Source organism: Heterocephalus glaber, unplaced genomic scaffold (genome assembly GCF_053883595.1).
Source record: "Heterocephalus glaber isolate CG9 unplaced genomic scaffold, H.glaber_assembly_v1.0 deba00001452, whole genome shotgun sequence".
Taxonomy (NCBI): Eukaryota; Metazoa; Chordata; class Mammalia; order Rodentia; family Bathyergidae; genus Heterocephalus; species Heterocephalus glaber.
In genome coordinates this window covers 23,522,655-23,543,135 of record NW_028258302.1, presented here as the reverse complement: position 1 = coordinate 23,543,135, position 20,481 = coordinate 23,522,655, and the positions used below count along the sequence as shown (strand labels likewise).

The 20,481-nt window shown below is 54.1% G+C and overlaps 1 protein-coding gene and 1 long non-coding RNA gene across 3 annotated transcripts in view; one reads left to right on the top strand and one right to left on the bottom strand.

Annotated features, from left to right (window-relative positions):
- Positions 1–20,126, bottom strand: part of Padi2 (peptidyl arginine deiminase 2) — a 40,825-nt gene extending 20,699 nt beyond the window's left edge. For both annotated transcript variants that reach the window (XM_004850386.4, XM_004850387.4), the window contains exons 1-4: positions 19,933–20,126; positions 10,103–10,286; positions 8,862–8,934; positions 2,717–2,778 (exon numbers count right to left, since the gene is read on the bottom strand). In XM_004850386.4, the coding sequence (XP_004850443.1) occupies positions 2,717–2,778; positions 8,862–8,934; positions 10,103–10,286; positions 19,933–20,024 (411 nt within the window). In that variant the 5' untranslated portion in view covers positions 20,025–20,126. The remainder of the gene's footprint in view (positions 1–2,716; positions 2,779–8,861; positions 8,935–10,102; positions 10,287–19,932) is intronic.
- LOC110350401 (uncharacterized) lies at positions 23–15,103 on the top strand. Its single transcript, XR_002396945.2, has 3 exons — positions 23–122; positions 2,691–2,797; positions 14,925–15,103. It is a non-coding gene; the product is annotated as an uncharacterized LOC110350401 (long non-coding RNA).
- Positions 20,127–20,481: the final 355 nt, after the last annotated feature.

Below are 20,481 nucleotides of genomic sequence, written 5' to 3'. Positions count from 1 at the left end.
CCAGCAGACCCCGAGGGACACTGGAGAGACAGCCCAAGGCGCCGGTAGAGAGAAGCCGCCACACAGCTGTGACCCGGCAGGCATGAATCCCGAGAGAGGACCCATGCGAGCTTCTGAGTCAGGTTTGAGTGGGGTGGCAAGACAGGAAGGCCAGGTAGGGCAGGCGACCTCACCTCTGAGTGAAGGAGGAGGCGGGAAGGAGGCCAAGGCAGAGGAACAAATAGACGGACGTTCTGGGAGAGGTCCTAAGTCCCCTAGGATGGTGGTCACCAACATTTTTGGCACTGGGGACCAGTTTTATGGAAGACAACTTTCCATGGACTTGTCCAGTTTTCTTTTATAAATTATTAGTATGTTAGTGACACATAATAGTTACATTCCCCAGTATTACAAAATTACACCCCTCAGCTCCACCTCAGATCATCAGGTATTAGATTCTCATAAGGAATTCAGAAGCTAGATGCTCCTGTCCACAAGCAGTTCACAGTAGGGTTCGGGCTCCTAGGATAATCTAAGGCCTCTGCTGATCTAACAGGAGCCAGGGCTCCAGCCCTGATGCAAGAGCTCACTGCTGTGTGGCCTGCTGTGCAGCCAGGTTCCTACTGGTCCCTGGCCCAGGGTTTGGGAACCTCTTATGTTTTCTCCTATAGCCCAAACACCAGGAGAACTGACTCCAACTCATCTGATCATGTTGCTTCCTGCATAAACCCTGACTCTCAATTCCTCACTGCAGCCTGCAAGGCCCTGTGATACCTGCTGGCCCCTCCATCTGCCTCCATCTGGTCCCTAGTTCATGCTTCTCCATCCACACTGGTCACATTTTTGCTTGCAGTCACCCAGCTCCTGGGCCTTTGCCCACACTGGCCCCTCTGTCCAGACCACTGCCCTTCTTTTTCTTTGGCCAATTCTATCCTCTTCAAGTCTCAGCACAACTGAGCCTTCTCCCAGGAAGTCTTTTGGATCCCCAGACCATAGCAGTGTCCCTGGGTCCACACGTGACACCACACACAGGCTCTTGGGGAGCACTTAGGATGACTATGTCAACACAGCCACCCATGTCATTCTCCCTCCAACATGGGTCTCCCCCTGGACTGTGTGTTCAAGGGCAGGTTTCTCCTGTTCTTTGTGCAGTCCCTGGGCCTGATCTATTCCTGGGATATCAAAGATGCTCAATGAATATTTATGGGATTAGAAAAGAAAATGTGAACACTTCACAGGTCCAGGTATAGAGATTGCCAGTTCAGGTTCATAGGGGTTGGGTGACTTGAGCAGGATTGCTCAGCCCCTTGGAGAGGTCGAAAGCCTTCTTCCTGGGGTTGCTGGGCCTCAGAGGCTCTGCGGTGCCTGCTGCCATGTGGCTGGGGCACAGAGATTGAGTGTGTAGGAGCCCAGCTATGGGGCCTGGAAGAAGGGGCTCCTCATGAGGCCTGAGGCCACTGACTGACCTGCACAGAGTCAGCTTCTTGCCGGGCTATATTCATTTTGTTTGTGTGTGTGTGTGTGTGTGTGTGTGTGTGTGGTGCCAGAGATGGAACTCTGGGCCTTATATATGCTAGGCAAGTGCTCTACTACTGAGCTGTATGCCAGACCTTACTTCATTTTTTTTTTTGGTACTAGGGATTGAACTTGGGACGTTGTGCTTGCCAGGCAGGCACTGGAACCCCTGAGCTAAATCCCTGGCCTAACCTTACTTCATTTTAAAAAATACTTATCTAGCTTGGAGTGTAGCTTAGTAGGAGAGTGCCTGCCTAGCATGCAGAAAGCCCTGGTTTTCATCCTCAACACTGAAAAACAAAAAAACATTCAAGTCTTCATCATTAACCTAGGCTTCAGATTGTTTGTATAAAAATCACATATGCCTATTACAAAATATAAATGATACAAAAGGGCCAAAAACTAAAAATTATTAAGAGCAGCAGTCTGGATATATACATAGAAAAACCAATGGTGCTCAAAGACTGGGTTGGGGGAAAAGTACAAAACTGAATGAGATGGGAAGCACCATGCTAGCTGCACGGATTAAAAACATACACCTGAAGGGGCCAGGGATTTAGCTCAGTGGTTCTGCTGCTTGCCTCGAAAGCGCAAAGACCCAAGTTCAATCCCCAGTACCAAAAACACAAACCAAACCAAAACAAAACAAAACACCTATACACCAGTCATGCTGCAAGTTCCCCAAGGACCATAAGAACTGAAAGAGACACGCTGACCCGTTAAATGTTCCTTTGTGGGGGAGCAGGATGGGAGTGGGGAATGCAAGATGAAAAAGAGTAAGTAGAGGAGAGAGGAAATGAATGAATGAATGAATGAACAACTAGCAACAGGAGCAGGACTGCAGGCTGAGACAGTGTGACTAAGGCAACTCTCTGTCCCTTTGATTTAAAACTAAAAAAGGGCAAACATTTAAGAACAAATGCTTGTGTAGCATGACCTCTGTTGCAGACACATTTACTCTTTTCAACAGCTCAACCAGTGGGGTTGTGGATGGGAAAGCAGACTCTGGTTTCTGCTCTGCAGCTGGCCCCATAAGCAGCCAGGGCTCCTGGTGTGCTGTGGGTATGGGAGCTTGTCTTGGGCCTTGGTCTTTGGCCCTGTGATATGGAGCTGTCAGCTTGATAGGGGCCCATGGCTGCTGCAGGTGCTGGCTGAGGCTCTGTCCCTTGGAAGCTCCTCTCTTCCCCTCCCCGCAGGTGGCATCCAACCCAACAGCTTGTACCTTCTTTGGGTTGTTCTTCTCTACCACGCCGTCCCGGTCTGCATCCACATCCAGGGAGATCTCTGGGGACAAGAGATACGGGTGAGTGGCTGACCCTACCAGACAGGGTGCAGAACATAGGGGAGACCCATGGGACACAGGGATGCAGCTCACCCATCATTCAGCTGCTGGAAAGGGAGTGCCTTGCCAAGGTTGCCTTCTCCAGCTCCCTGCCTAACCTAGCACCTCCTACCCCCTTCCCCAGGGACCTCAGTGGGCACTGTGTACCTGGCAGCTCCCACCTTCTGAGGTACTATCCAGTAGTTAGGATTGCCCGAATCCTGGGTGGGAGTGAAGGCTAATCCTCACATCTGGGAGCTTCAACTGGGAGATGTGAAGTCACATGCCAAAGGTCACACAGGTGGATTTAGCAGCACTGGGTACACACTACAATTGTCTATTTTGCTTATATTTTGAAAATGTACCAGCTAGGCATGGTGGTGCATGCCTGTAATCCCAGCACTGGGGAGGCAGAGGCAGGAGGATCGCTGTGAGTTTGAGGCCAGCCTGGGCTACATAGTGAGTTCAAGATCAGCCTGAACTACATAGCAAGACCCTGCCTCAAAAAAAAGTACCCGCACAGGATTCTTCCAGTCTAAGCCAGGTGTGTGCCTGTGTGTGGATGTGCAAGCCTATGTGTGTGTGTGTGTGTGTCTGTGTGTGCACATGTGTGTCCTTTTCTCTTTCTCTCCCCAAACTCCTAGTAGTCCTGCCTCAGCTCCAAGAACTGAGGATTTTCCTCTGGGTGGAAAACAGGATCTCCAGCCCCTCTGGATATGAGGGCAACGTCCTTGCCTCAGATAGATGAATCAGGGCAATGTCCCTGCTTATACCTTTTCCCAGGGAAGGGACTGTGAACATTCCTGGACCTATCATGGAGATAGGCTTCAAGGAGAGTGTGGGGGCAGTGAAAAGACTTAGCCTCAGACAATATGGGGTTGGACCCCTGGTTTTCTGCTTATGAGCTGAGTGACTTTGGGCAGGTTAGACAACCTCTCTGAGCCCCAGTTTCCTCACTTATAACATAGGAACCTTTCCAGTTACAGCAGTTGCACAAATGGCAGTCGCAGGGCCTACCTATATTTTGAACCAGGCAATTTTTGGTTGTGGGGACTGTCCTGTGAGTGACGGGATGTTTAGCAGCATCCTGGCCTTTACCCATGAGATGCCATAACACCTCCCAGTTGTGGCAACCAAACATGCCTCCAGATAATGTCAAATGGCCTCAGGAGACCACGTTGCTGTGTGTTTGGGTGAGGCACTGGGGGTGGCACCGGATGAGATGTGCTGGTCCCAGGCCCTGGAGCTGCCCACAAGGCCCTGGTTCACCCAAACATGACTTGGAGCATGGTAGGAGCAGGTGGGAATGAACACACCCTGGTCTGTTCCCTCAGAAGGTGTCCCTCTGCCTGGATGGGCTGGGAGGAGGGTCCCACACAGGAGGGGTCCTGATGTCACCCTTCTCGTGCAGCTCAGCCCCCTCCCAGTCCAGGGATCTCATTCAAGTCCTCCCTTTGGCCATAGTTGGATTCCTTCCTGGCCCTGACTGGCTTTTCTGGGTGTAGGAGGTGGCAGAGGGTGGGCTATGAGGTCCTTGGAAGTGGCGCCTGCAGTGTCCAATTGTCCCACCCCTTCCTCGGATGGAGGTCACTCAGCCCATCACCTGGGAGCGTGTGCTGTGGCCAGCACTGGGGGAGGCACTGGAGCCTGCAGCCCTGGGAGGTAAAGGTCATCTAGCCTGTTTCAAAGGTGAGCAGGCCTGGCTGTGGGGAGTCACCTGCCAGCAAACTGGGCTGACAAGCTGGGAGGCTGGAGCAGGGCAAGGATGCCAGGGGACAGAAGGGAAGGCAGTGTCACCAGCTGCTGTTGACCTCAGTGACCTCTCAGCAGATCCCAGCCCACTCCCATGTGCATGGCTCCCCCTACCCCCAACTGCAGGGCACTGTCTTGTGCATGCTCCTTTCTGTAGCTCCAGGGGAGGAGTTATCACCTCCCCTCTGTGCAGATGAGGAAACTGAGGTGCTCAGCAGGAAAGAAGTGACCCCCAAAGTCAGAGCCAGGCTTCCCACTCGGGCCTCCAGGTTGCTGTTCTTTCCATGCCTCCATGGGCCCAGGCTGAGCTCTGGCTGACCCAGGCCGAGCCCCCGCCTGCCTTCAACACCCACAATTGCTTCCGTGAAGGTCACCACCAGAGATGGCCACATCCACCCTGGTAGCCCTGTGGCTTTTGTCCCCAGACTGCAAGGTGACACTGAAGCTCTTGTGGTGTGTCCATGACAGCAGTGGCCACCAGAGAGGAATGGTGAAGTACTTTAAACTGCTTTACTGCGGGAGTTTCTTACCATGAAAAGTTTTATCTGGGGAATATTTGAACACAGTGAAAAAAAGTCAAATCAAATACCAAACCGTTCCTAAAGGAAAGCAGCTGTTCCCCATCTCACTTGTCTTCTCCCCTCCCTAATGCTAAATAATATGCTTCTTGCTCTTTCCTGGTTTAATAAATTCAGATGCAGGGCTCACTGCCTTCCTGTTATGAAATTTGAGCATTTCAAAACCGGGCCTGTCATCACCTCTGCCCAGCCTCCACAGCCATTCTGTTTCTCTCTCCAGTCCCATGACCTGTCCCAAGTCAACTGAAATGCCCTCCTGTGCCCTCCACCCTCACCCAGAGCCCCCCGCAAGGCTTCCTTGTGTCTGCTAGGATTCCACTGGGGTGATGCATGGAGGGACAGCGGGCAGGGCTGTCACGGCTCGCCCAGGGCCTGTACTCCTGGGAGGGCTCTGCCATCCCGGGGGAGGAGGGAGAGGACACCTGTTTCAGGGCCTCTGGGTCCCAGACATTTCCCAGAGGCCCTAGATCCTACCTCAGCTCCCTGGAATAGCTCCAAAGTGTTGGGTGGCACCAGGGTGGGGAGGCAAAGGCAAAATGTCACTAGGATTGGGTTCAAGGCAGTCTGCGCTGAGAATCAAGACCCTGAGGGCTCAGCAGGCTGCCAGCCCATGGACAGTGGCAGGCTGCTGGTCTGCCTGCCCTGGTGAGCTGCTTGGGATGTGGTGAGGAGGAAGGGGCACCCCAAACCCAGACAGTCATGTGGGCTCTGGGAGGGGCGTGTGGATGAGTTCCCCAGGCAGCGCTAAAGTTCCTGAGGCCCGTGTGTGTGTGTGTGTGTGTGTGTGTGTGTGTGCGCGCGCGCACTGATCCACTGCCTGAGCCAGCCAGGTGAGGAGGTCCATTCCTCCCACCCCCACTTCTCTGCCATTGTCCCCAGAATAAGAAGCTCTACAGATCAGCCCTACTCGGAGTCTTCATTGTTCCCAGAGATTGATTTATTCAAACCCCTCATTCTAGAGCTAGGAGAAAGTGAGGCCTGGAGCAGGTAGGCTACTTTCAAGGTCACACAGCAAGTGCCTGTAGGACTGGGACCAAGAGGGGACTTAATTTGTGGCCAAAGGTGCCATAGGTTTGTTCCCAAATCCCCAGAAGTAGGCTGCAGAATAGCAAGTTTCTTCCTCTTCACCTGAGCAGAGTAAATGGGCTCCCCAGAGAGGAAGGAGAAGAGAGCATTCCCTCAGCATCTGTTCTGGGCCCCCCGCCACAGGATCTCTGCACACGTCACCCAACTGAATCCTCAGAAGCACAGTGCCAGAATGCCCTGTGAGTCCCGGATGAGGAAACAGGCACAGGAGGCTGATGTAACTTGTCCAAGGTCACAATGTGGCGGAGGGGGAAGGGTCAGGATTTATTTCTGTCTACCTGAAGCCAGGGGTTTTTCTGCTCAGTGTGGGCAGACCAGACTCTGCCGAGAAGGATTCAGATAAGAATCCTTTGCAGAGGGCCAGGGATTTAGCTCAGTGGTTCCACTGCCTGCCTCCCAAGCACAAGGACCGAAGTTCGATCCCCAGTACCAAAAAACAAAGAAAAGAAAATACAAACTCTTTGGGCCGGGGATTTAGCTCAGTGGTTTTGCCGCCTGCTGCGCAAGCGCAAGGACTTGAGTTCGATCCCTGGTACCGAAAAAAAAAAAAAAAAAAAGAATCCTTTGCAGAATTGGTCCCACCTTCTGGGAACATTTAGAATATCCCTGCCAGCCAGGATGTGGGGCTCAAGGGAAGCCCAGGGGAACAAAAGATTTGGGGTGTGGGGCGGGGCAGATAGACCAGTGGTTCCCAGGGGTCACCTGATATGCCTCGGGATCCCTGGCAGCACAGGAAGCATAGATTCAGTAGGGTGAGTGCTATTTTCTGAATGTAAAAGTGTCTGTTACCCCGAGAGGCTGTCCTGCCTACTTCATAAGAGTTGAGATTATGGTGATAGTTGATGACAAATTGTTTTAAAGTCATTTTTTTTGCCATGCATCAAAATTCCCCCCCCCCCCCCCGCTTTGGGGCAGCTGAGGGGGACATTTTTTGTTTTTTTTTTTTGGTAAGGGGAACATTTTATTGGCCCATAGAAGCTAAATATCTGCAATCTGTGGCAGTTAAACAAATAAATGCTTAGTGACAGCAACTCAGAACTTTGTGAACAAAGGTGGTCCTTTGTCTCAGGCACATGTGGCACTTTTGGAACTGAGCACTGTGGCACCCTGAGCAGCATCCCCTGCACATTGCCTCCTGGTTTAATGCATGGAATGCCCCGCCCCACCCCGCCCCTCCTGGACTCCTTGTGCCTTCTCTCCTATGCCCACCTTGCTTTGGGGATGTCTTCCTGGTACAACTTCACTTGATGGCCTCTGGCCCCTGCCCTTTCTTCCCTCGTCCTCAGGTGTCCCTGTCTGTGGGAGTGGGTTTCCTCGGATGGTCATTTGAAACAGCAGGAGGCTATGTGTGCATGTGAGGTTCACTCACGTGCTAGGGTTCAGCACAATAGGGAGGATCTAGTTATCATTTCCCAAGGCCCTCTTCGGTCAACCCAGGGCCCCCCACTACAGACTGGGCACCCCTTTGCAGAAAGAGGGACGAGTTGACCAGCAACCAAGCCCACTTGAAAGGAGCTGAGAAGCAGAGAAGCACTGCTGTTCAGGGCATGGGGAAGGTGGGAGGGGAGCTGGCCTAGGGACCTTTTGAGAGCCCAGAAGGTGAGATGGAGCCAAACGACTCCAGTTGCCACCAGCTGCCTTCTAGGTGTGTAGCCTCAGGCAGCTTTTTGTGTGCTTGCTTTGTTTTTCTGAGCCTTGGTTTTCTCATCTGTGAAATGGGACAATAATGGCCTTTATCCTTGGAATCCTTGTGAGAAGAGATTAAAACCACGACTGTAAGATGTGTAGCATTGGAGTGTGGCACACTGAAGGTGCTCAGTAAATGCTCACTGTTTATCATTCTCCTCCGGCACACAGCACCACCCTAGACACAGCTGGGAGACAGCGTTGGCATTTCTGAGAAGCCCTCAGCACTCAGTCCTGCTCAGTATTCTGTCCCCTGCCATGTGGCAACTCTGTCTGTGTTAAACCAGGGCTGGACAGACAAAGCGACTCTGAAGTGCCCTCTGGCTTAAATACTCTGATTGGAACAGAAAAAGGAAATAACTCCTCAATTGCAGTAGGGTTAAGCGATTGGAAACTCTGAAGGTCATATCCTGACTCCCTGGTATGCAGGCCTGGCACCCAGGACAGGGCAATGGGGTGCGGTGAAAGGACCCAGTATCATCCTGAGTGCTGGACTCAGCCTGCCAATGGGTTTCTGTGTGACTTCAAATGTGTTTTCTAACCTCTCTGGGCCTCACCATCCTTGTGGGTCAAATGAAGGGCTTGGACTAGGTGAGCTACAGACCAGACCTGCATCTCTGTGTACTCAGGAATGGGCTGGATGCAGGGGGTGGGGTGGGGAGAGCTGGGACATCTAGGACCAGACTGCAGGGGAGAGGCAGGGAGGGACAGGCTTTCCTGTTTCTCCATGGCCTGCAGAGCCAGTGATGGGGACCCAACACAGAGTGAGTCCTCTGCAGACAGAAGGGCCAGAGGCTTGTGTGGTCCCTGCATGGCCTGCACTACTAAGAGCAGCCTCCAGGTGCCAGGTCTGCAGCACTGAACAGAGCCCAATGCCACCAAGCAGGGAGACAGTGCCAGCCCCAGGGGGTGAAGGTGGCTGGGGCACAGCGGCACTAACTCACCAATGGCCGTGAGGAAGAGTCCAGCCTGGTCAATGGGTGCACTGCCCTCCTCCTCATAGTAGTTGACGGTGACCTTGGGGGGTGTGGGGATAGAGAGGGACAGAGATCAGAGACCCCAGCAGGAGAGCCCAGGTAACCGCCCCACCCTCTCCAGACACCCAGACCCTCCCCTCCGGGAAGTTCTCTTGGGTTGTCTCCTGTGGCTGCTTCTTCCAGAGGACTGAGCAGAGAGGTAGACTCCCTGCCTCTAGGAGCGCAGCCAGTGTGCAGTGTGCCCCTGTGCCCCCAAGCACTCTCCGCTGCCTTTAAGGGGCTCCATATCCGGCTAAGCCCTACATCTGCCTCATAGGCTAAGCTCTCAGGGCACAGGACTCAGGCTGGCAAGGGGCAGGGAGCAGACAGTGCTGGTCCTGGCTTCTCCACGTGGGCAAATCACTTCACCCCGAGTGCTCCACACCTCCTTTTGCAGACAGTGAGACCCAGGGTCCTGAGGCTGAAACCCCCCAAGAATTCTATGGCTCTGAGCGTCCACACTTCCCCTTCCCATATCTTGGCCATCCACACTGTGACCCCTAGGAAGCCATCATTTCCAGTGCAGCACAGCAGCCGATAGCCCGGGGCCACTGAGCTCCTGAAATGTGGCTGATCCACACTGGGACGTGCTGTAGGAGCGAATTTAGTTTAAGTACAATAAAGGATATAAACTATCTTGTTATTATTTAAATTTTTTTTTTTTTTTGGTACTGGGGATCGAACGCAGGTCCTTGCGCTTGTGCAGCAGGTGGCGAAACCACTGAGCTAAATCCCGGGCTATTATTTTAAAATTTAAAACAGGTCAAAATGATAACTTGATGCATGGGTTTAAGTAGAATATATTAGGAAAATTAATTTTGCCTCTTTTTTGGGGGTATGTGGTATTGAGGGTTGAACCCAGGACCTTTTTACTGTATTATACTCCGGCCCTTTTTATTTTTTATTTTGAGATAGGGTCTCAATAAGTGATCAAGTTGCCCAGGCTGGGGTCAAAGTTGTGATCCTCCTGCTTCAGCCTCCTAGTTTTGGGGTTACAGGTATGCCACCTTGCCTAGCCATTTTCTCCTCTTTCTTTTTTGGCGTGGCTACTAGAAATTGGAAAAACACATGCAGCTGTCATTTTGGGTCAGGACTGCTCTACTCTGCCCCTACCCCAGTGTGGCCCTGGGATCCCGAAGTCCAGGAGCAGGACTTCCCTGCTCTGATACCTTGTCGCTGTTGGCCTCGGTGCTAGCCTGGCTCATGGTGAGCCGCAGTGTGGTGCTGGGTGAGAGAGCCCAGCGCTGTTTGCCGTTGGTGGCCACCTCCTCGGCCTCCCCGTCATGTACCACCTCTACCCAGACATGCTCTGAATGCTTCAGGCTGAAGATTCTGGCCCCGGCTGGGGCCGCGCTGTAGGGAGAGAGGACAGAGGGTCGGGGGAGTCCTGAGATAGGTGGGACGAGGGGCTTCAGGAGGAGACTCCAGAGGAGCAAGAGGGACAAGGCTCCAGGGCCTCCTGGATCATCTGGTCTTGGGTTCAATGGACTCAGCTTGGCAGTCACCTGGTAGTAGAGGACACTTGCTAAGTGACAGATTTCTGGGCCAGGATTCACCTACTGAGTCATAGTTTTTGAGCATAGGGCCTGGAGACCTGAATTCTTCACTGTTTTTGTGGAATCCAGGGCCACATGCTTGCTAGGCAAGTGCTTTACTACTGAGCTATACTCCAGTCCCATTAAGACCTGAATTCTTAATGAAGATCACACTTCTGATCATGTATGGCTTCTTTGGCCCACTTCAGGAATGTGAGGTACTGCAGGGTTGGATGACTGAGAACCAGACAGAGGGATAAATTTGCAACAGCAACAGACAGAACCTTGACTCCCTGTGACTGAGTGTCGCCGAGCAAAGGGCTGAGTTCTCACAGCGATGGAGGCTGGAACTCTGGGCCTTACAGGCAGGGTGGTGTCTCTGTCACAAGATCCCCTCTACCTGCCATGTTGTTTTTGGCCTGAAATCTGCATTCCTTGGGGCTCAAGATAGGTTTCCACTGATGGAGAAATACTCTGGGAATTCTGAAAAGCACGAGACTTTAGGGTGGGAGAATTTAGGGGTTCCACGTGGCTGCTGTGGGCTGAGTATCTGTGACCCCCAAATCCATCTGTTGTGGCCTTAGCCCCAGTGTGGTGGTCTTGGGGGATGGGGCTTTCAGGGTACTCAGGTTGCAGGAAGTCACTGGGCAGGGTTCTAGCCCAATAGGACTGGTGACCTTGTCAGGAGAGAGCTCCCTGCCCCCCATGCACACCGGGGAAAGGCCCTGGTGACAAGGGGCCACCTATGAGCAAGGAAGGTGGCCCTCTTCAGTATGTGCTTCCAGTCTCCAGAACTGTGAGGAAATGAACAGCCTGTGGTGTTTAATTATGGCCGCCTGAGCTGACTAGATGCTGGCTTAAGAGGAGGTGACAGGGAGACTGGGGCGGGGGGACAGGGGATGACAGTTTTGCTGAATTTAGTGTCGGTTTGAGGGCTCCTAAAGGTCACTGAGGGCTCAGAGGCATCCAGGTGGGATTCTTGTGGGATTTGTGACTCAGACACTGGCCCTGGAGTGGATCTGCCATTCTGGCTTTCAGAATCTGGACTCTGATGGGCTTCAGAACATCAGGGGAGCTGTTTGAACCTTCAGGGAGTGTTCTGAAGGCTGCAGACATGTGGATCCCATTCCTGGGAGTCTGCCTGGTGCGGCTGAGCTGAGGCAGGGCCCACTGGTCATGTGACCAGGACAGGCTGTGTCTGGATTTTGAGTTTAGCTATGGTGGGGCTGGGGTGAGCCCAAGAATCTGCCTTCTCTCCTGTTTCCAGGAACTGTTTGTGCTGCTGGTGGAAGGGCCACACTTAGAGAGCCCCTGGTCTGGGTGTTCAGCAGTGTGGTCCAGGGGTTAGAGCCCTGGGTGGCCAAGGCTATAGGTGTCAGGCTGTCAAGGCTGCTGGGGAGAATCTCTCTGACCCTGGCCACGGACTGGGGCTGAGGATGTAGCTCAGAGGTAGAGCACTTGCCCAGCATGACAAGGCCCTTGGTTCCATCCCTAGCACCACAAGGGAAAAATAATGACACACAAAAAGCAGGCCACTTCAGGGGTCACTGGCTGAGAGCCTGGTTTTGGGCACTGGAAGGGACAATAAGCAGGGCCCAGCAGTCCATTCCTGGTGTTGGCAGAGGAGCTCCAAACAGAAGCTCCAAGCCATTCTGTTCTTGTCACCCTGCTCACTTCCAAAGTCCTCAGCCCCTCAGAGGACACTGAGCTGAGCCATGGCCAACTGCCCCAATCATATTGTTATTAGGAGAGGCAAATTCAGGCAGAGCCCTGGGTCTCAGCTCCAGGGGTGGAAGATCTGGGTCTGAGCCCAGTTTTGCCGTGTCTTGGCTGAGGCATCTTGAGTCTGGGGTTGGAGGCCTCTCTGCTGGACCCCTGCCCCCCGTAACAGAGCCACTGTTGCTGCACAGACTGAGCGTCTGCACATGGTTCTGTTGGTGCTTTACAAACTCACACAAGGGGATGATCCCTCAGGACCCTGACTTGGTTCCTGTGCCGAAGCTTCCTGCCTGCCTTAAGCCACCTGGGCCAGTGAGAAACCCAAGCAGGCCCCAGAGGGCCGAGAGGGTTAGCACCCAGCCACATCAGAGCTGAAGGGTCCCACGCCTTCCTCCAACCTAGCGCCAGCCCTACTCTGAGCTGAGCCAAGCAAACAGCTATTCTTGGAGCAGCAGCCCTGGCAGAAGCAACAAAGGTGCCATTGTCTCCCACGGATCCTGTTGGCTGCCTCCCTCCCCAGGAAGCTCCTCTCAGACGCCCCTGCAGTAACCCTAGAGTTGCTGTGGCCCCTGGGGGCTGGGGTGGTCCCAGAGCAGTAGGGAAGGAAGGAGCGGGGCTGGAGAGAGGTAGATAGAAGGACAGACTGCAGTCCCCACACAACATCTACACTGTGGCCCAGCCCTGGGGCTTGGTTGTGCTCAGTGCGTGCTTTGGAAATAAATAAATGAGTGAAGCCCTCCCTCTTGGCTTCCAAGTTGTATTACCAGAGTGATTTTTAAAAAGATAAGATTAGGTCAGAAATCATTCTTCAGCCTGGCACTCACCTGGTGGCATTTGGCCTGACTGCCTCGCCTTGTTTTCTGACATTCCTGCCACTGCCTAACGTCTCTGCATTGTTCCATTTTGCATCTGCTGTCCTTGCATCTGCCTTCACTGCCTTCCCTGTGAATGTCCACTTCTCCCTGAAGACCCAACTCAATGGGTTTGTGCCCATGTTTATTTTCCCCTCTGGCAGTTGGCTCCTTGAAAGTAGGGCACAGCACCTTCCTTATTTTGTTTTAGTATCTGACCCAGCACAGGCACACAGCAAGTGTAAGTGTCGGCGGGAGGAAGGACTAGAAGAGGAGGGCTTGCTTACACATTCATTCATTCATTCATTCATTCATTCAGCATGCTTAAAAACGTTGCCAGGCAATGTTCTATATTTCAGGGGTAGATGGGAGAAAAAAATAGCATATTCCCTGGCCTGCAGAGTTTATACTCTAGTCAAAGAGAAAGACTCTCAGTAAATTACACAATGATTTGTGTGATTATGGCTGAAGGAGACAGTCTTTTAGAAAGTACCATCTGAGCTGGGGTCTAAACCTTAAAGAATTAATTAAGGGGGATGAGCGAGTGGGGTGTAAGGGAGGGTAATGGAGGGATGAATATGATTAAGATATATACAGGTATGAAAGTGCTGCAAGGGAACCTAATATTTCATAAAATTAATACGCACTAATAAAGATGTGTCTATTGAAAAGAATCAATTAAACCAGAAGACCTTGCCTTTAGCTATACATACAAGCCTGTTAAAAGACAGGTCGCTGGGTCCAGGCCCATATTTCTGACTCAAGTCTGGGTGGAGCCTGTGAAACCACATTTCTAACAAACAGATGCTGCTGATGCTGTGGGTCCCAGACCACAGTTTGAGAACTGATGAACTGGATGGGGGGAGGAAGTTTACAAACAATGGGGCAGCCTGGGTGATGGCCAAGGTGGGTGCAGCCTGGCATTCTGGCTCATTTGTACGCAAGGGGCAGGGGCATGGAGGGAGGAGAGGCAGCAGAGATCTCCTGGGAGCCAGGAAGTCCCTGCAGGCTGCTGAGCAAGGCAGGTGTGGTCATCCATGCTGCAGACGCCTCGCCCAGAGTGCACATGGGCAGGGTCTTCGGAAGAGCAGTAGTAGGAATAGGGCAGTGGTGCAAACCTATGGGACACGTGCCATAGTAGCTGTTTGTTACCACTGAACGAAGGTTCTAAAAGGTTCCCCATCACTGGAACAGAGGGACCAGTGAGAAGTGACTGCAGGAGGCCAGGTGTGTGGTGGTGGTGGTAGCTGGGGACCAGATGGTGGCCATGGAAACAGAAGTGGCCAGGAGGCCAGTGTCAAGCCGAGGACACCTGCTGAGCCCCTCCAATGTCGGTACCCTCTGGAGAGCTGCCATCCCCTCTGGTCTTCACTCCGTCAGTATGGAAGGTTGCTGGCTTGACCTTGCAAGGCTGGGAGGCCCTGCACACCTGCTTCCAGCTGGCACGGGCTCTCTCAGCTGTCCCACCTGGCCGGACCTTGTTAACACTAGCGGGGCTCATCCTCAGGGTGAGCCGGCTCCTGGCAGCCTGGAAGTGACAGCCTGGCTTCGGGGCTTTGGAGGAGTTGGCAGGGGGAGTTGAGGGTGCCAGCCTGGCATGCCACCCATGGCGAGCACCCTGGAGGACAGTGGAGGGAAGGAGGTGGGGCCCGGACTGGGAGGATCATGGTCCAGGCCTCATACCTGGCGCTCAGTACAGTGGTGGCTGGAGCCCCGAGTGTGGGGAGCCTGGGGAGGGGTTGGAGAGGCACACCCTGTATCTGCCTGCTACAGCCTCCTTCTGCACTGGTAGCCAAGGCAGCCTCTCACCAGGCCCTGGCGTTCCAGCTACCTAAGCCTCACTTAAGGAACAAAGCAATCTAGTTTATGGTTATTCCCTTCCTCAGGTTCCTTCAACAACTCCCTACTACCTGCAGAAGGAAGTCCAGCACCATAACTGAGTCTTCAAAGCCTTGGCTGAGCTCTGCGACCTCGCGCCTTCCTTTCCAGGCCACTAAAACATCGCTCTTTCCTCCTCCGTGTGGCCCAGCTTTCTTGACACCTATGTCCTCTTGGCCAGGGGCAGGTCCTCGGTCTCACTCTGAACCCCTGGCCCTCTTTCGAGACCCAGCTCAGTGGTCACCTCTGCAGGAAGTCTTCCTGATCCCACCAGCCAGAATGCAGCCCTCCCTCCCTCTGCTGCTGCCTCAAATAGCACTTAACAAATGACCTAAGCATCCTTTGTATGAGTGTTACATGCTCGTCATATTTGTTGAATAATGTAATTCTCAAACTATATTTATTATTTACTATGTGGGAGGGTCACCAAACCCATGTTGATGACCCCCTGTGATAGGTGAGCACACTGAGGCCCACAGAAGGCCAGTGTTTGCTCCGAGTCTCAGGGACAGTGTGAGATGGACTTGAGCTCCCCGAGGTGCAGGTCTGGCTACTCCTTCCCTGGGGAGAAGCCATAGGTAAGAGTCTTCCCTGTGGTCGTCCAGGAAGGGGCTCCGGGCTCAGGAGAGCAGCAAATGAGAGGCCTCTGCTCGTCTCACAGGTGGGAATCACAGCCCAGAGTGTCCCCTGGGTGGGTGTCCCCGTCCCTTGGGTGAGTGACCCAGGTCAGCGGGGTGGGCAGTCTGGCACACCCTGGCGCACCCCTGAGGTGCGGGGTCTGGCACCTGGGCAGGAGCATGGCTTCCCCTGATGATCAGAAGGTGCACAGGCTGGCAGGGCAGGCAGAGGGTGAGCCCCTGCCACTGTGTCCCCACCGACTCGGATCCTGGCTATGGTAGGGAGTGTGGGGTTGGCACGCAGGGTGCCAGGTCCTCTGCAGCTGAAACCAGAGCCCAAGCAGCTCTTGGCAGGGCCTCCTGCTCAGGGTTGAGGACTCTGGGTGCTGTTCTAATTTATGGGGCCACCTGACCTGGGCCAAATTCCCTGCTCTGACATTCTTTCTCAGGGGCAAGCCTGCGGGCCAAGCTCGGCCGCATGCCCTTGACCTTCCAGGGCCCCATCCAGCGGTGTCCGCCCCTGAGGCTGGAGTGTGGCTCTGGGCCAGGATGGGCCACGGGCACCAGTGGCCACATCCATTCATTCAACCCGGAGCCTTCACAGGCTTGGAGACTGCACTTTCGAGGAGGAGGAGGGAGGGCCTGACATGCAGCCCCCAGGAAGGTTGGGGCTGGGGCCCACCCCTCACCAGCTGCACCATCTGGGACCAACACTGCTGTCTTCTTTTCCCCAACAGGCAGGGGGCAATAATAGTATGAAATCACGACATTATTGTGAGGTTTAAATGGCTGTAAATTGTAAGTACATGTGAGAAGAACATGCAGTGTTAAGAAGGCTGCCAGGTATCTAAGAAGTATTCAATACATATTAGCTGGTAACATTAAATAAATAAATAAATAAATAATAATAATAATAATAAAGAGGGTACTGAGATAGAGTGCCTGGGGCTCAGAGTAGGGCATGCGTGCATGTGGGTAGACAAAGAAGACTACCTGGGCAACTTGACATTTGAGCTGAGTCTTGACTGATGTGAGCCAGGCATTGGGAACATCAGGTGCAAAGGCCCTGGGGTAGGAATGAGCTTGGTGCATTCAAGGGCTAACACCAGAATGGAGTGTGGGGAGGGGAGTGAACAGCTAGGGGATGGGATTGGTGAGGCATGGGGAGGGGAGCCTATGGCACCCCAAGGCCCCACTGCTGCAAATTAGACTCAGACTCTCCTGGCCTGGGTCCTAATGATACCTTAAAAAATTGATAAATCCTCAGCACTCACACCAACCAAGAGACAGAGAAAGTCTGGGAGGGAGTGGAGAATAATTTAAATTCTCCATGCTCTTCCCTAAGGCAGGCACATGTTTGCATTAGTCCCCATTTTCCCAGTGTTTTCCTGAGCCTAAGTCTAGGACTCTGCCCTGTCCCTTTCTCTGTCTTCTGCCAGAGGGTTCTGGGTCAGCCTCCGCCTTGGGAAATGCCAGGAAGGGCAAAGGAACCACCCCCACCTCCCAGTTGCTGACACCCCAGGGGAGCAGCCAGCTAATGGGACCATGGGGAGAGTGTGTGGGCAGGGTGCCCCATGCTAGACTAGGATAAGTACACTGGGAAGGCAGAAGGGAGCAGGGAGTCCCTTCAACAACAACCACAAAGTACATTCTCTAGGGAAAAATCCTACTTCATTCTTCTTGGGGATCAACTCAGAGCCGGCTGGACATTTGTAGTCAGAATGTGGCTAGGTGGAGGCAGGAAGGCCTCTCCTGTGTGCTTGGAGGGAAGAGGCTGCATCAGAGCCTGGGCCCGGAGGACTTGGCAGGGAGGGGAGGGCTGCATGGGGGTGAGTGGATGGTGGACAGGGCCATGGTGGCTTTAGGGTCCCACAGAGCAGAGTGGAAGACAAGAGCCTGAGCCCTGAGTTGGACAGACACCGGAGTCCTGGGTGTCACTGGGCAAATGCTGTGCCTCCCTGAGGCTCATGTTCCCATCCACAGAATGGGATGACAACAGATGACTCCAGGGTCTGTGACCAGAGAGAGAGAGAGAGAGAGAGAGAGAGAGATGCTCACGGCACCTCCTGCTGCCATCTGCTCAGCAGGCACTCTTGTCCCTGCAGGTACCAGAAAGGACACTAGTGCCAAGAGCCCAGTTCCAGTCTCGCTTCCAGAGGGGGCTGCCTTCTCCTAGACCCGCGAGTCTCTCTGGGTGGGGATTTTGCTCCCTTGCCGGGGGCATTGCCTGGGGAGGTTTTGGTTGTCAGGTCTGGGGGATTGCTATAGGAGGCCAGGGATGCCTCTAAATGTCCCACAGCATACAGTACCACCCCTCCACAAAGCTTATTTGGCCTCAAGTGCAACAGGGCTGAGATTGAGAAACCCTCCTCCAAGCCAGGCATGGAGGTGCACACCTATAATCCCAGTAGTCGGGAGGCTGAGGCAGGAAGATCACCATGAGCTCAAGGGCAGCCTGGGGTACATAGCAAGACCCTGCCTCAAAAACCTGAGACACAGAGAGAGAGAGAGAGGGAGAGCGCCGTGCTCCAGACTCATGGTGTGACCCGGCAGTGGTCACCAGCACACGTGGCTGTGAGTGTGTGCAATGAGGCCAGTCCACGGGGAGCCCTGGTGTAAGTTTAACACACTGGGTTTCAAAGACTTAGCATAAAACAAGAAAACAATCTGTATGTTAATTACATATTTGGATATACTAGGTTAAATAAAATATATTATGAAAAGTAATTGCACCTATTTATTTTAACTTTTAAAAAATGTGGACTCACAACATCGACAGTGAGAGTGGGGCCCGTGGGACAGTGGTGGCCTTGCCGCCTCCACCTCTCTGGGCTGGGGAGGAGCTCATGGACGGGTGAGGGTCTGGACTCTTGTGGCTGTGGTTGTGTCCCAGGAAGGGCAAAGGGAGCCCTCACAGTTCTTCCCCTGTCCCTCACTGGCCTGTGCCTCACTCTGTAGGGTGCGGGCCTGAGCACAATCCCCTCCTTTGCTCCTCACCCCCAGGGGCCACCTCACCGGGCTTCCAGGCAGAACCAAAAGTGTCCCAGCAAACAAACAGAGGGGTATGGTGACAGCTGTGGCTCAGAGACCTGACCACCTGGCTTCCAGCCCACTCCCTGGCAGAGCTACAGGTGCCAGGACCTCACTCCACTGGTCTGCTGTGGCGTCAGTGACCACCCAGACTGAGGTGTACATGTGGGACCACTGAGGCCCAGGCCTGGGCCAGGCAGAAGCAGAGATGCAGGCCAGGGCAGAGTCGCAGAGAGGTCCCGGGGCTGGATGGGATCAGCATGGGAAGCACCTGCTGTGGAGGTGGCAGTGGGGTGGCTGGGCAGGTGGGCAGGACTGCCAGCACCACAGGGATGGCAGGAATGAATGTGCTCAGGGGGGTATGGGGGAGACATGGGCTTTGTCAGGGCCCTGGGAGAGCAGGTGCTCCAGGTGGCAGAACAGTTGGGGAGCGATAAGGCACAGAGAGGCCAGGGGACTGAAGATCACAGTTCCTCCTCCTCCCTAGCGACGGGACCATGTCAAAGCTTGCTATAGAGGCTGCAGATAGATCCACCCTTCACCCCGCTGGCCACACCTCCAAAAGCCCCATTCGCACAGCAGGAAGCTGGGCCATTGCACTTGCTGTGTCCCCAGGGCCCTATCCTATGCCCGCTGTTTCAGAAATCCTGCGTTCTACCGAGTTTGTGGAGAGAGAGGTGGGAAGGGAATAGGATCTTGGATCTGGGGTGCTCCCAAAGACCCTTTCCCTGCATCCAGAATCCCAGGCCCTCAGCACACAGAAGGTGGTCTCTCTCTGACCCCAAAGTGAAGCCAGGGAAGGCATTCGGGGACACAGAGCTCATGGCCAGAGCCTGGCACAGGCAGCCACCTGAGCCCCCGGAGGGTGAAATCAGAACTGTAAGCACCCAAGGAGCCAGATTCCCCTGTCGTCCTGCCCCTGCCCAGCGAACCTCCAGAAGCTTCTGCTGAGCAGACCGGAGGAAGCAGGAGCTGGGCTGGGGTGGGATGAGTCAGGAGGGCTGAGGAGAAGTGAAAGGGGAGTGAGCAGTGGAGAAACTGAGGGTGCTGATGTCCCCTGGGAATAGGGGTAGAGAGGGCCAGAGGGTGGGCAGACTGGGGAAGTGGAGGGTCTTGGAGAGGGGTCGTGAGGGAGCTGGGCCATTAGGGTGTCTGGAGGGGCTCAGGGAATCCGACAGAAGGTGTGGGGCTGCCAAGTTTCTGGGTGAAGTTCCTAGGATTTCTGGGAGCCTCCAGTTGAGGGGCCACTGGGGCTGGAGTCAGGCTGTTCACGTCCCGAGTCAGGGGAAGCGGGGGTGGGGGTGGGGGTGGGGGTGTTGGGGATTTCTGGCCGAGCGTGGTGGTCCCAGGGGTCTCTGGCCCAGCTCACCTGTAGACATCGGTCCAGAGCTGCGTGCCCAGCACGTATACCGCCTCAATGCGGCTCCCGAACTGCAGCCGCACTGTCCGCTCGCGCAGCATCTTCCCGCACCCTGGCCACGCCAGCACCTGTCACAGGTAAGCCTGCTGCTGCAGCCTTCGTCCGCCGGACGCTGCGAGCTGCCTTATCCCGCCGCCGGGGGGAGTGGCGTGGGCGTGGCATCCGCCGGGCTCCTCTCCCATTGGGTTCACTGTGGTCCCGCCCTCAGCTCGCCCCACCCCTTTGCCGAGATCCGAGTGAAGTCACCGTGTAGGCAGTCTAGTCTTTTCCCCGTTTGGCTTGATCTTTTTTTCATTCAACAAACCCCGTCTCCCTCCAGATCCCCGCAGCTTAGTGAGTCAGAAAATTCCACGTGAACTGCCAGAGGGAGGATAGGAGTTAGTGGGAGGCAGAGAGGGTGCCCTAACCCAGTCTGAGGTCCAGGAAGACTTGTCAGAGGAAAGGACCCGAGCCTTTTTTTTTTTTTCCTATACTGAGGATTGAATTTAGGTCTTTCGC